General features: G+C 38.8%; 1 protein-coding gene across 2 annotated transcripts in view; it reads right to left on the bottom strand.

Moving 5' to 3' along the window:
* Positions 1-14,215, bottom strand: part of ERI3 (ERI1 exoribonuclease family member 3) — a 264,150-nt gene that overhangs the window by 88,078 nt on the left and 161,857 nt on the right. For both annotated transcript variants that reach the window (XM_070939619.1, XM_070939620.1), the window contains exon 7: positions 5,143-5,242. In XM_070939619.1, the coding sequence (XP_070795720.1) occupies positions 5,143-5,242 (100 nt within the window). The remainder of the gene's footprint in view (positions 1-5,142; positions 5,243-14,215) is intronic.

Raw genomic sequence — 14,215 nt, 5'->3', positions numbered from 1 at the left:
TTGTAAGGATAAGAGTTTGCACCTTGGCAGTTCCCTATGGGGTTGGTGAGTGGACAGCTTGGTAGGAGTTAATTAGAATCTTGTCACTAAGTAAATGCACCCTGCCTGGACTCTGACAAATGCTCTACTCTGACACTGGGGGCCAGGAGACAATCCACATCAAGCTACTGCAGGATGACCCTTTTAACACCAAGAGTAAACTCACTGCACAGCAAGTTGAAGCTCATTAAAACTGTCTACTCTGTGAGCATCCCATTAACCTCCCTGTTAAAAACACACAATCCCTCTTCTTTTCTTGCAGGCCTAATTAATGCCCAGGATCTGGAACAATGTAACACCCTAACCTTCCTAGATTTCCAATAAGTAAATGAAAAAAGAAAGGGGGGAGCCAGAAGGATACAGATGTATCACCTACATCTCACACCATATTGGTGGTTGACCCTTTCAAATAGGTAGGCTGTCTTATGAGGCTTACCGTGAGCTAAGGGAGGTTGCCTGGGCTTAATCAGCAATGTAATTAGGCTGTCATTTGGCTACATATTTCCATGGGTTGACTTGATAGGCTTGTACATTCTATTTCTAAATTTGATTTGCAAACTGGAGATGATTGCTAAAGTATGCATACACTGTAAGTGTGTACAGATAGTCCTCGACATATGACCACAATTGAGCCCAAAATTTACGTTGCTAAGTAAGGCATTTGTTAAGTGAGTTTTGCCCCATTTTATGACCTTTCTTGCCACAGTTGTTGAGTGAATTATTGCAGTCGTTAAGTTAGTAACATGGTTATTAAGTGTATCTGGCTTTCCCACTGACTTTGATTTGTCAGAAGGTTGCAAAAGCTAATCATATGACTCCAAGACACTGCAACCGTCATAAATATGAACCAGTTGCCAAGCGTCCAAATTTTGATCACGTCACCAAGGGGATGCTGCAATGGTCGTGTGAAAAACGGTCACTTTTTTCAGTGCTGTTGTAACTTTGAACAGTCATTAAATGAACTGTTATAATTCGATGACTACCTGTATATCTATCTGTGCACTATATTACCCTGGCAAGCTTTAAAACACCCTGCATGACACTCTTTCTCTTCTACCCATAAATAGTTCTGTAGTCAGTGATGGCTTCTGTCTTAAAAGTTTAAGCAACTTGGCCTGGCATATGAGTACTAATTTACAGATGGCTAGGGAGGAAAGGTTTTGCAAGATTTATAGAAGAAAAATGCAAAAAATAGGCACACTAAACCCTCCACCCACATTTCAGCATGGCTGAATAACCAGAATTCACTGTCATTGAGCATTGATGTCTAGAAGGGCGTGGCTGCTTCAGACTCTGCCCATTCTATAGAGAGGAATAGTCAAAAGAACATCTGCTACCATTCTGACTTGTACATAGTTGAGGTATTCAGGAATTCATTGGCTGTCACCACTGGCAACTATGACCACAGCCCTACTCTACAAATGTCTTTTTTTTAAAAGGAAAGGTAGGAGAAGAACTCAGTGTCATTTCAAGTCCTTTCCAGGAAATCACATAAAGCCAAAAGCCTGGAAAATTTAAGATAACTTCCAAGAGAAAAGGTGCTGTTGAGATTTGTCAGAAATGTCAACTTTGAACCACTGTGCAAGGAGAATGAACAGTACCCAAGGGACTCTTACTTTGCTAACTACAGGTAGCAGACAGGGAAAGTGGGGGGGGGGTGATCTGTGCCCATTCTTCAGTCACTCTCAGTGATATAAAGAAACTGCATCCAAAATATGCCAGTAAGGTATCAGATAATCAACCATAATATTTATATCTCATTCAGGAAAAAAAATATTGCTGAAGAAAAAAATAAGGAAAGTAAAGCTGGTAATAAGAATCTCATCAAAAATCAACTGCATACCGATGTTTGGTAACATTTGGGAAATAAGCTGTAGTAGTAATATCCTGCAGTTTGATGTGTAGAAATACTGTAAAAATAAGCTGTGAGTACTTTTGGAATGATAGTTAAGCAAAATTGGGAAAATCTTTTATGAATCACTAGTGAGTCCCCTTTTCTCATACTTAGCAAAAGATCTATGAAACAAATGGATCGTTAGAATGTTTAACTAATATCAAGTATTTTTCATGTGATCAATATAGGAATTATTGGCTTTTCTAATGGGCTTGCTTTCCTTTCCTTATGTTAAAACCCAACATATTCAGATTAGCTTTGTTGGGGAAATTTCAAGAATACATATCTAATCTTTGATTGACAAGTATTATTCAAAAATGGAGGGGATGGGACAGACCAACACAACTTCAAAATTGGACAGTTCATTCCACCACAATTTTCTAGACAAAAACTATACCTGAAAATGGCTTATATCAAAATATGAAAATCAAGTGAGTGTAGAGATTAGATATTTCCCCCTCTGAACTAAACAAACATGCACACACTATTAGTTTCACTGTGCTTAGTGCTTTAGGTTTAACTGCTGACTAATCCCATCAAGCATAGTGGGTAATGATAAGGATGATCAGCTTCCTTCTAAGTATCAATAAACACATATAAACACTGTGAAAGAATGAAGGGGAATGAGTGATTGTCCATAGGAGCCAGTAGTATACAGATATCCTCTTGCAAACTCAAAACAAATCATACCAATGATTGTTGAAGTCCTTCTCTCATCAAATAATATTTCAGGATAACTGTGGTCCACAATCTGTTTTTTCTTGGCTACAATTCATTCTACAGATTTCTTTCTTTCTTTCTCTCTCTCTCTCTCTCTCTCTCTTTCTTTCTCTTTCTTTCTCTCTCTCTCTCTTTCTTTCTCTTTCTTGCTTGTTTGCTTGCTTTCTATCTTTCTTTGATTTCTTTCTTTCTCTTTCTCTCTCTCTCTTTCATTGTTTCATTCTTCCTTCCTTCTTTCTCTGCCTCCCTCACCAGTACGTTCAATTATTCTTTAAAGTCAAACTTATACAAGTGTGCAATTCTAGAGTAATATCTATCCATCCAGTGGTGTCATGATTGTTATACCACAAGAAGTGTTCCACCCACAAGTTCCTAATTTGAAAAGCCAGCTTCTTCTGAAGTGAGGCCATGGTATCTGCCTGCATCATATCAGATTGTTTGGCCATCACTTACTACATTGAAATACCACAGTTATCCAAAGGTTGATGACCTTCAATTTAAAATGATTCTCTTCTATCAAAAAATAAGGTTCAGTAAAAAATATTCAACAATTTCCATCACTTTCTAAGTAATTCTGATTGTCCCATTTTTAATCTAACTTAAAATCTAAAATTAATTTTGCCTCCAGTAAATATACCATAAGCCAAAATCACATAACTCTATTAATAGCAAATAACATTGAAGGGACATTTAAACATTTTGGAAGCTAAACAGGAATATTTTTAAGTACATGAATGCAATGGTGATCAAATAAGGGAGAAGGAGAGGGAAACAGTGAACAAAAAGACAAGAATTTCCTAGTTCCAGAGAAGATATGCTCATTTTAAATCTATGCTGATTTTGTTTTTGTTTTTTTAAAAATGTTTAATGTTTTTGCACATTGGGTTGCATGGGGGGGCATGCACATCTTTCACAATAATATAGTATTAAAAGAGAATATTCTTGTTTAAAGAAGAAAATCTGGTTTATAGGTTTAAGACTAATTGCTTAGCTCTCATCAGACACAAGGGAAACATTTAACCTCAGTGTGTTGCACCCATGGATAATATGCTGGTGTTTCACATCACAAATAACACCTTCAGGCTAAGTAAAATAAAGAAGCAAAATCCTTTACAGATAAAAGACAGTCAAGAAAATTGGAGAAAATTGTATTCAACTTTCCAGCAGGGGGAAAAAAAAAAAACTAATGACAGTCCGCTAGATGTACAAGTAATTAAAGACAGTGACAGATTGCATTGTAGAAATGTTTGTGGCTTTAGTGTGGTAAGAAAAGCCATTACAAACACTTCTATAAAACACCTGAGAGGAGATAAATGGTTTGAAGGAGATCTGGATAATAATGTAAAAAAGCTTCTATACAACGCCAGCCTACATGAATGGCTGAAATGAGCCTATACCCAAGCAAAGAAGCAACATTTCAGTGGTACATTCCATCAACATGCAACCAGATCCATAGTTCAGAAGGAGATTGCTAATTAAAAGCTGGTGAGCTTTAAATAATTCATCTCCTTAACTCATATTGATTTGATAGTTTAGTGGTAAGGATCTTGAAACAATATTAAACTGTTTCCTCCAGGCCTGGGTGGTAGGTGACTTTTTTTCTTGTTGCCCATGTGTAAATTTACAGCTGAAAGAAGCTGATAAAAGAGGAAGAAACACAACAGAGAGAACGTACTTCGACAGGTGCAAATGAGGAAAAACTATCAATTACCATATCTCAAATTTCCCGAAGACCACTAGGAGATAGTATGCATTTACTGCTAAATACATACCACAAGACTATTTCCTACACTGCTATCTTCTAGTAGATAGGACATCATGTTCCAAGCTGCATTTGCTAGAGATGTCTTTATAATTTTTTTCCCATATAACTGAAAATTCCCAAAAGTCTCTAACATCTCTCAGAAATATCAGCAGAAGAATAAAGAGCTTGCTTACAACTGAGTGCAAAAGCAAGCATGAATGTGCTCAAACCTATCCCTTGAACAAAAATATACATTAGAAAAATAAGGGACCACATAAGGGGTAATCTGGCATGACATCAGGATCTCCATAACATAATGTCTAAACAGGGGAGAAAAAGAAACTAAATGCTCTTCTGAGATGTTAGTATTAAAATCTCAAATGCAGCCCAGACTCAAATATTTAGAGACTTATGAAGAAGTGATGGTTGGTACAAAAATGAAGGGCACTAAGTAGGGCATGTGTGATTGCCAGCTGTGCTTAAAATTACGATTCTAAAAAAAAACCCTTCCCATTCGTACAACAACTCTATCCTTCTGGATTTAGCTTCTTGCCTCTTCTTTGATTACCCACATCAAAGATGGGATCCAAAATAGGAGACCCACACAGGAAACTGGATTTCATTAGCTGACAGCCACATTTCTTGGGAATTACATCAGAGCAAACACATGGTAGTCTTCCAATCGTAATACACAAAGAGAGACTGAGCAGGAATATAGGAGGGGGAAAAAAGGACTTGTTCTTACCTATCCCACTGTGAGGCCTTCCTATGTGCTGTAGATTCAGTCCTTTGTTCATATCTAACAGCCCATTCTTTGGCCAGCTCCCCATGGCAAAGCTGTATGCCTGGAAAAGAATGAAGATGCTTTAACACGATAGTACAGCAAGACATTGACTCAATACCATCAAAATACTTGATTCAATCATTCTTCAGCATTATGAAGTCCAAATATTTGGGTCACCTTTTTTCGGAAGATTACATCTCTATTTTCCGTATTTTATTTTGAGTAGTCTCATTCTGATATTATTCTTCTATTAAATACAAATTCACATTCTCAATATTCTTTTGAGTGACAAAGTTGACTTGATGAGTTGCTAAGTGTTTTTTTTCTCAGATTCCACCATGAAAAATGACAGGTTTTGCTCTCTACTACAGCAAATCATGAACATTTATTATTTGCATTAATACGTAAACATTTACATTATATGTGCTGTTTGCCAACATCAATGTTGTCCCAGTATCCTATTTAAAATAGTGTTTCCTACACACAAGAACTTTCCATGCTATACACGCAAACAGAAAAAAACCAGAAGATCACATTGGTAGACAACAGTCCTAAAAAAGAAAGTGTTTATTTAAAAAAAATACAATAATCTATGAGGCTGAAACAGACTGAGTTGTCCTCTTAGAATTCTAAAATCTTGATCACACACTTCTGACTTCTTAGTTTTTTCTTTATTCAAGCAAACTCTGGATAGAATTTCCCATGCTTCCAACTTTCTTTTTTTCCTTCAAAAGAAGGAGAATCTTTACTTTATTTACAAATGTGAAATTTTTAACGAACTATAAAATACAAGTGTGTTCCTATCTTAAAATTTAAAAGTGAAATAACTTTTAGCAGCAATCATCTAGCCTGGAAAAAGTAACATTTTGCTGTTTTCTGCTCAGTGGCTAAGACGCTGAGCTTGAAAGTGGCAGTTCAGCGGTTCGAATCCCTAGTGCCGTGTAACGGGGTGAGCTCCCGTTACTTGTCCCAGCTTCTGCCAACCTAGCAATTCGAAAGCATGTAAAAAATGCAAATAGAAAAATAGGGACCACCTTTGATGGGAAGGTAACAGCGTTCCGTGTGCCTTTGGCATTGAGTCATGCTGGCCACATGACCATGGAGACGTCTTCGGACAGTGCTGGCTTTTTGGCTTTGAAACGGAGATGGGCACCGCCCCCTAGTGTCTGGAACACTAGCACATATGTGCAAGGGGAACTTTACCTTTACCTTATAAGTAGCAATACGTTTTTGGCTCCTGTAGCCATTATTTTCAGACCAATGTCTGACCCTGGTTCCCAAAGATAAACCCACATACCAAACAATGTGACTGTTATGCTTCTAATAATTTCATCCCTCTGCATGCTTACTCAGAGATTCCCCCCCCCCACACAAGCCTCATATTATGCCTTTTTATTCAGAAGAAAGCACAGATTGCTTGCAAATTCCACCTCAGTGTTTATGTACTCAGAAGCAAGGTAATCAGCTTTAAGATCCTGACTGCATGGAGGAGTGATCCATTAAAAATTAATCTTTCAGACCCATATTTTTCTGATTCAGCAATTTAGAAATACAAGCTCTATTGTACAAACAGTAAACTAAGGCAAACAATTTCAAGATCTTGAATATAAAATGGGAAAGAGTATAGGTGGCAGCATCTATTCATATGGATCCACATGCAAATTCAGAAAAATGAATTTGTAGGGAAATACATTTATACACACATACACATAATTCATCTCTCTCTCTTTTTTCCTCTCTTTTTTTCTCCAGTCTGATATTTCTTATTAAGAAATTATTTAATTTAAAAAGTACCTCCTGGGAAGGAAGTTCACTCTCCATATCTGCTGACATCGTTCATTTAAAATAAGAGGACAACCATATAGCAATGTTTTTGCTAAGGCTGTAGATTTATTTCATCAATTTAAAAATGCTACTAAATTTCTAGTTAGCTCTGTGAGCTGATTGCCGTAAAACTATAAGGGGGAGAAGTCTGTGCCAGGGCCCTACTTCATCACCTATCCCAAAAAGCTGCTCTCAGCTTTCATACTCAGTGTGTAATTCATAAAATAAGGTCAGAAGCCTCTCTAAATAAATGGGCAGTAGTGCTGTGCTGCTACCACTAATAAGAACAATCACTTTAAATGGCCAGTTGGGGGTCTAGGAGGGATAAAACAACACTTCACTATACCTGATCTTGCCAAAAGGACTTGCTACCACACACAAACACACTTATGCATTGTGCTATTTCCTTTTGGGAAACCAACATTATGCAAAGCAAAGAAAAAAGTAAAAAAATAATAGAGGGAGGGAGGAAGGGAAAAATCCAATGTTTCTAACATCACCACAAATTTATACATTTATCATTAAATACCCATGGAGACATCATTTATACTTGTCTCAGTTCCATTTATTGTTTTGACCATTTATTTATTTATTTGTTTGTTGATTGATTGATTGGTTTGTTTGTTTGTTTGTTTCTAAAGGTAGTGAGCATACCTAATACTTCTTCCTCCTATTCCACAATAACAACCCTGTGAGGTGAGTTGGGCTGAGACAGAATGAATGGCCAACTGTCACACAGGAAGCTTTCAAGCCAAAGACGGGACTAGAACTCACAATCTCCCGGTTTCTAGCATGGTATCTTAATCACGAAACCAAACTTGTTCCTTCGTATGCTTTACTTCCTCTAAATTATTGATACCCCATTCAGCAAGCAACCCCCAACTCTAGATTTATGCAAAATAATAGTTCAATCTTACTCAGTTTATCATATGCTGTTTCAAAAACCAATAAATTATATTCATGGACTTCTTAATGTCCTGATGAAGAATCTAAGCATTTGGTTCAAATTTTTATCATCAGTACTCCCCCACAATTTTGTTGAAATAGAGTTTCCACTATACCTAGCTATCATAGCCACTGTCATCTGGCTAGGGTTTATGGATACTGCAATGAAACATTTTGTGGAAGATACCAGGTGGATAACATTGTGTTATACAAGTAGAAAATAAAACCTTTTTTTAATTTATTTGATTTATATGCTGCCCTTCTCTGGAGACTCAGGGCGGCTTACAATGCGTTAAGCAATAGCCTTCATACTTTTGTATATTTTTATACAAAGTCAGCTTATTGCCCCCACAATCTGGGTCCTCATTTTACCTGCCTTAGAAAGGATGAAAGGCTGAGTCAACCTTGAGCCTGGTGAGATTTGAACTTGCAGTAATTGTAGGCAGCTGATGTTAATAACAGTGCTTTAGTCTGCTGCGCTATCAGGGCTTGGTGAACCTTGGTGAAGACATCAGCAAATTTTGTGCCTCACTAATCTTTCAGAATTCTTTCGCTATCTTAAGAAATATATGGATTGGATATGTCATCTAGCAGTCATCAGAAATTGGAAGCAGAAAGAATGTACTGAGCAGTTAAATTAGTCAAATGTGCAAATAACTCTGCAATTATTTAGGGTGGTAAAATTTAAATATGACTGCAAATATTTCTACCAAGATGACATTCAAAGGGGTAGGCAGCAAACAAAATAGCAAATAATGTAGAGACGGTGCTCTAGTACCTTAAAGACTAACAGTATTTTACTTCAACCATGATAAACTAACAACAACTGTGTATTGCAATATCTGCAAGAAATCCCATTTGCCTGCAAGTAAGAACTGGTGAGTCCCAAAATAGACAAAGCAATAGAAAATGAAGATTGCTCTGGGACTTGAAAAAGAATTGAAGCAGACAAGCATTTGCCACATAACACCCCAGACTTAACAATTGTCTATAAGAAATACAAAAAAACTCTGGATAGTGGAGGTTGCAGTACCTGGAGAGAACAGAATAGAAGACAAAGAACTGGAGAAAAATCACAAAATACAAAGACCTGCAAAAATAGAAGTAGAATGACTGTGACAAAAGAAAGCAAAGATAGTATCCATGGTGAAAGGCATCTCGGGCGCAATCCCAAAAAATCTTGAGTACCATTGGCATTGACAAAATCACCATCAGTCAATTGCAAAAGGCAGATTTATTTGGAACATAACATTTATTTGTGACGATATCTTTACCACCACCAAACAACATCTGCCTAACCCAGGTCCCTGGGAAGGATTTTATAGAGTATAGACGGATAAAAATGCCAAATCCAGTCTAAACATCTGGCTGACTGTGCAACTAACCATAATAATGAAAACATATAGTACTGTTGATTTAAAATGTCTCAACATGCATACAATATTTGGAAACCAAATATTGTATGCATGTTTAGAAAAAAGGTCTTAATAAACAACTTATTAGAATTACTAATATTATGGGGGGAAAGATGGAGATGTTTGTTTTCTGATATTAGAAATTAGGGTGTCCTCCCCCCATTAAACAGATCTACAGCAAAAAGAAAGAATAACGTATGGCATTTGGTGACACAGGATATAAGGGAGAGCACCGTTAGACAGCTGTTTTAAAATACAAGTTTATCTAACCAAAGACAACATACCTAGGAAGATCAGATGCCAGAGGCACATGATGGGTTGTTCCAGAGGTTTGAGGCCCTCTTGCTAGCCACTGCTGGAATTTGCCTGACCTGGCAATTTTTTGCTCATGCATGATTTTCTCAACTAAATGACAGAGAAACTAAATGACTGTGAATAAAAGTTGTTGATCTGCAAATCCTAGTGCCCAATTTATGAACCCAGCTATCCTTACCCCAAAACCAGATGTTTAAATTTCTCTATTTAAACAAGAATAAATTCAGAATGGCGTGATCCATTTTAAAGAACTTGAGGGCCATCAGCTCTGAGACATTAAAGCCGTGATGGCAAACCTATGGTACATGGGAGCCATATCGGTGGGCATGCAAGCATTGCCCTAGCACAGTTCCGAATGATCTGTCCCCATCCACACACACACACAAACACAGCCAGCTGAGGGTTAAGGAAACACTTTGGCACACACCCAGGTCTTATCTCCAACTTGGCAGCGATTTACACACCGTCTGCCAAGTGCATTTATTTCCACAAAACAGAAAGATAAGATACTTAGCGTACAAAAAGTCCAATCAGAATAATATTTCTCTCAGCAGTTCCGGACGAGGCTTTAGTGACTATCCAAGGTTTACTTTTGTTCGTCACAAGGATCACTGGCCACCACCCTCTATTATATAGTCTCTGGGGTGTGGTCCAGTGACTCAGTTCTAATCCCTAGCACGCCTCCTGAGCTGCTGCAATTGTTTATCACGCCTTCGGAGGCGTGCGTCCAGGAATGATGTTTCTCCCTCGCTCTCATCCGAGCCACCTGTCTCCCTGTTAATCTCCTCTCCCTCGGCCGGCACCTGAGACAGTGCCAGAGAGGAGGGGCCTGGAGAGGGGCCTGGCTGACTCCTCTTCCTCATGCTCGGAGCTTTCTTCCTCCGATGGGACAGGCTCAGAGGGCGGGGCCACAACACCGGCGTGCATGCACGCGCCAGCCAGCTGATTTTCAGGCCTTCCGGGCTCACCAGAAGTCGGGAAACAGGCTGTTTCTGGCCTCCGGAGGGCCTCCAGCGGGGTGGGGAAGCCCATTTTTCGCCCTCCCCAGGCTCCAAGAAAGCCTCTGAAGCCTGGGGAGGGTGAAAAACAGGCCTACCGGGCCCACTGTGCCACCACATGCCAAAAGCTGGGGGAGTGTGAGGGGTCGCGCGCATTGAATTACGGATGTAGGCACACATCCGCGCGACCCTGCCATGCTCCCCCTGCTTTTGGCACAGGATGGCAAAAAGGTTAGCCATCATTGCATTAGAGTATACAAAAGGAACTCCCTTTTTCTCCAGCACTTCATATTGCCACAACAGTAGCATATATGGCAAGAACACACCAATCTCCATTCTGAACACATAACAACACAAAATAGTTCATGGGAATTAAAAAAAAAAAAAAAAGCATCCTTTACCAAGGAAAACCAGGAGGGGATGTACCAAAGAAACAGAATTTACAATCCAATTGCTGCATGGTGCCACAGCTAAGAGACTTGGACAAATATCAACTGCAGTTCTACTGATTTGGATCCTTGCCTCATGCAAAGCCAGTGTACTTAAGACCCCTCCCCACCTATCAGCACACTGTTGAGATGTCCCCAGAGTTCCATCTGGGATTTGGGATAGTTAATTTATTGCCACATATGTAGCCATTTATGCTGCTTTGTTACTCCCGCCTTAGCAAAACACAGGGGCTCCACAGGTAATTAATAGACAACATTGCTAATCCTATTGGGAGATGATTAGCAATTAAAACTCCTAATTAAGTCTATGCATAATTCACTGAAATTACATCCTTGTGTACACAATAGAGAGGTTTCTTCTGCCTTTGACAAATACACACTGATATCTTTATTACTCATTTAAATCACTGTAGGCTAGAATCTGGTCTATTGCTCACAAGGGAGGCAGAACTTCTGGTTTTCTTCCTCTTGTGTTGAGCTGCCCTGGTTTTGCCACCTCTGGCCAAGAAAGAAACCTGCTGATGGGGAGGAACAATTCTGGCACAATATCATCATGAAAAACCCACACTACTTTTTTTTTTTTTTTTAATAGTCATAGTGTTGTCCTCTGCATGACTTGAGCTTGTATTTCCAAGATGCCAAGAAGAGAATTATAGGCAAGCAACTTACCTAAAGATGCTTAGGGAAGCCTCACTTGCAGGAGGGAAAGAATATCATGTCAAAACATAGTCCGTTCCCAGAATTTTATAAGAAACAAGGTACCTTTGATGGCGATGGTATCTCAGTAGCTGATCATTATGTAAGGAGTGAAGCCTTACACATTAAAGATGCAAGATTATTTCAGGCATTATGTTTTGCCTTAATAAATTCAACTGACAGATATATCACCTCTAAGTTATAATGTGTAAAGAACACGTTCTTACTCATTTGTGTTCATCCCACACATCATGTTGCTAGGCTTTATTATTTTTCCCTAAAAGGAAACAATATCCCTGAAGAAGTTGTGCCACAAGAGCTTCACTCTCTTCACTCAGATCACAAGTCTGTACCTGGGCTTTGCTAGACAAAGTGCCTGACAAGAACTAAATGGTATAAATTCCTCAAATCCTGCCCTCTTGTGGTGTGCAACCGATATATTATCCATTTATTCATCTGATGACATGGTGTTCCTATGAATCCAAAATCTAGTCTGCATGCGTAGAACCATGCCCTAATGAAGCAGAATAGACAGAGGCCTGGCTGTATGTGCATCCCCACTTACCTATTATTAGATCTGAGAAACAAGCTCATTAAATGCTCCTGAAATTTTAATGAACAAAATTAGACAAGACACAGCATGATTTTAGAGATTACCAGCATCTCTTTGGTTAGTTTATAGAGATTAAGTCTTGTTTCCTACAGCCCCTTAAATGGAAAGGCTGGGGATCGGGCTCAGCTGTGGGTTTCTCATATATCTATAGCACATGAAATACAAAAGAAGAAACAATGAGACACCCACAAAAAAAGAAAGAAAAGAAAGAAAACAGCCAATTGGGAAAGGAGCGCCGTTCTATATATTCCTTAAAATCATCATCACATATTTCAAAGAGTTATGGGATCACTTTCCAAAGTGCACAGACGGGTTCTTAAATCAGAACCAGCACCAGAAATGGGTTTTCCCTTTCCTTCCACCCTTCTGTGCTTATCAAGGTCATTGTAAATGACAGGCATACCTGACCAAACTTGTTAAAGAAGCAGCATGGAAGGTGGCCTGAGCACTGAAGGTCAAGTGTACCCTTATGCATATTCACAGCTGCCTGCAAGATCGATTGGGTTTTAATTGTTTTTCCTAGGGTTTTGGAAAGAAGTGCCAGGGGCATTGATCAGCCCTTGACGAAGCCACTTGCACTCAGGGCCTTGCACAGGCTGTCACTTTGGGGTAGGCAGACAGAAATCAAGGAGCTAAAAATGAGAGACAGAAAGCAAAACATGCCACCTGAAAAGGGGAAGTTGTCCCAGACTCCAGTAAGAAAAGAAGGGAGGGAAAGCAGGAATTGCGCTCGGAGATGTGTGACCAGTGAATTGTATTTGAAAATAAAGTTTTTAATTAAAATGGGCAATTCTGAGCCGCCTGCTGGCAGTGGCCAAGCAATCAGGAGACAGGAGCATGGCTGTTTAATATTTAAACACAACGTTTAATCTTTAAAGAGGAAAGTTCTTCTTCTGACTGTTAAAGCCTCTATTAAAGCAGGAGAGAAATGGCTTCACAGTAGTTGCCACTGGGGTTTCCCAGACCATCCATAGAGTAAGATAGATGAAAGACAGAATGCTGTCTATACATTCTCTAATACGAAATTTCAGACAACATGAGTAAAAAAAAGGGGGGGGATTTGTAGTCTGTAATCAAAACAAGACACATGTAAGCAGACGTCTCAGTATCTTACCTTACATAATTTCATCTACTGCTACTAATAACAGATGTTCAGACCTACAGGTAGGTTCTCAACCTACGCCCAAAATTTCTGTTGCTAAGCAAGATTGATGTTGTGAGTTTTGCCCTATTTTATGACCTTTCTTGCCACAGTTGTTAAGTGAATCACTGCAATACTTAAATTAGTGAACACTTAATTAGTTGTTAAGTGAATCTGGCTTCCCCGTTAATTTTGTTTATCAAAAGGTCACAAAAGGTGATCGAAGACCTGGTACACTGCAACTGTCATAAATATGAATCTAAGCATCTGAATTTTGATCATGGGGATCCTGCAATGGTTGTAAGGTGAAAAACCTTAGGTCATAAGTCACTTTTTTCAGTGCTGTTGTAACTTTGAACAACCACTAAATAAATGGATGTAAATAGAGGACTACCTGGATTGCATTGCAAAGATCCCACAATTTAATTGTGAACTTTCAAGACATATTACATTTATCTGCTTATTCCCAAACTTTTTTTGCAAAGTTATTCCTTGCAATCTAGATACTGCTAGTGTAAGAACTAGTAATGCACTAATTTAACACCACCGCCAATAACAGAGAAAGCAAAACAGGTCTGTGAATCTGTGTCTCAGAGAGGTCGCTCACAGTTCTAGTTTTATAATGAAAACCTTTCTGT

The sequence above is a fragment of the Pituophis catenifer genome, unplaced genomic scaffold (genome assembly GCF_029215685.1).
Source record: "Pituophis catenifer annectens isolate HBS135680 unplaced genomic scaffold, rPitCat1.0.hap2 SCAF_3, whole genome shotgun sequence".
NCBI classification, from domain to species: domain Eukaryota; kingdom Metazoa; phylum Chordata; class Lepidosauria; order Squamata; family Colubridae; genus Pituophis; species Pituophis catenifer.
Note: the sequence above shows the minus strand (reverse complement) of the source record. Positions and strands in the feature narration are given on the sequence as shown.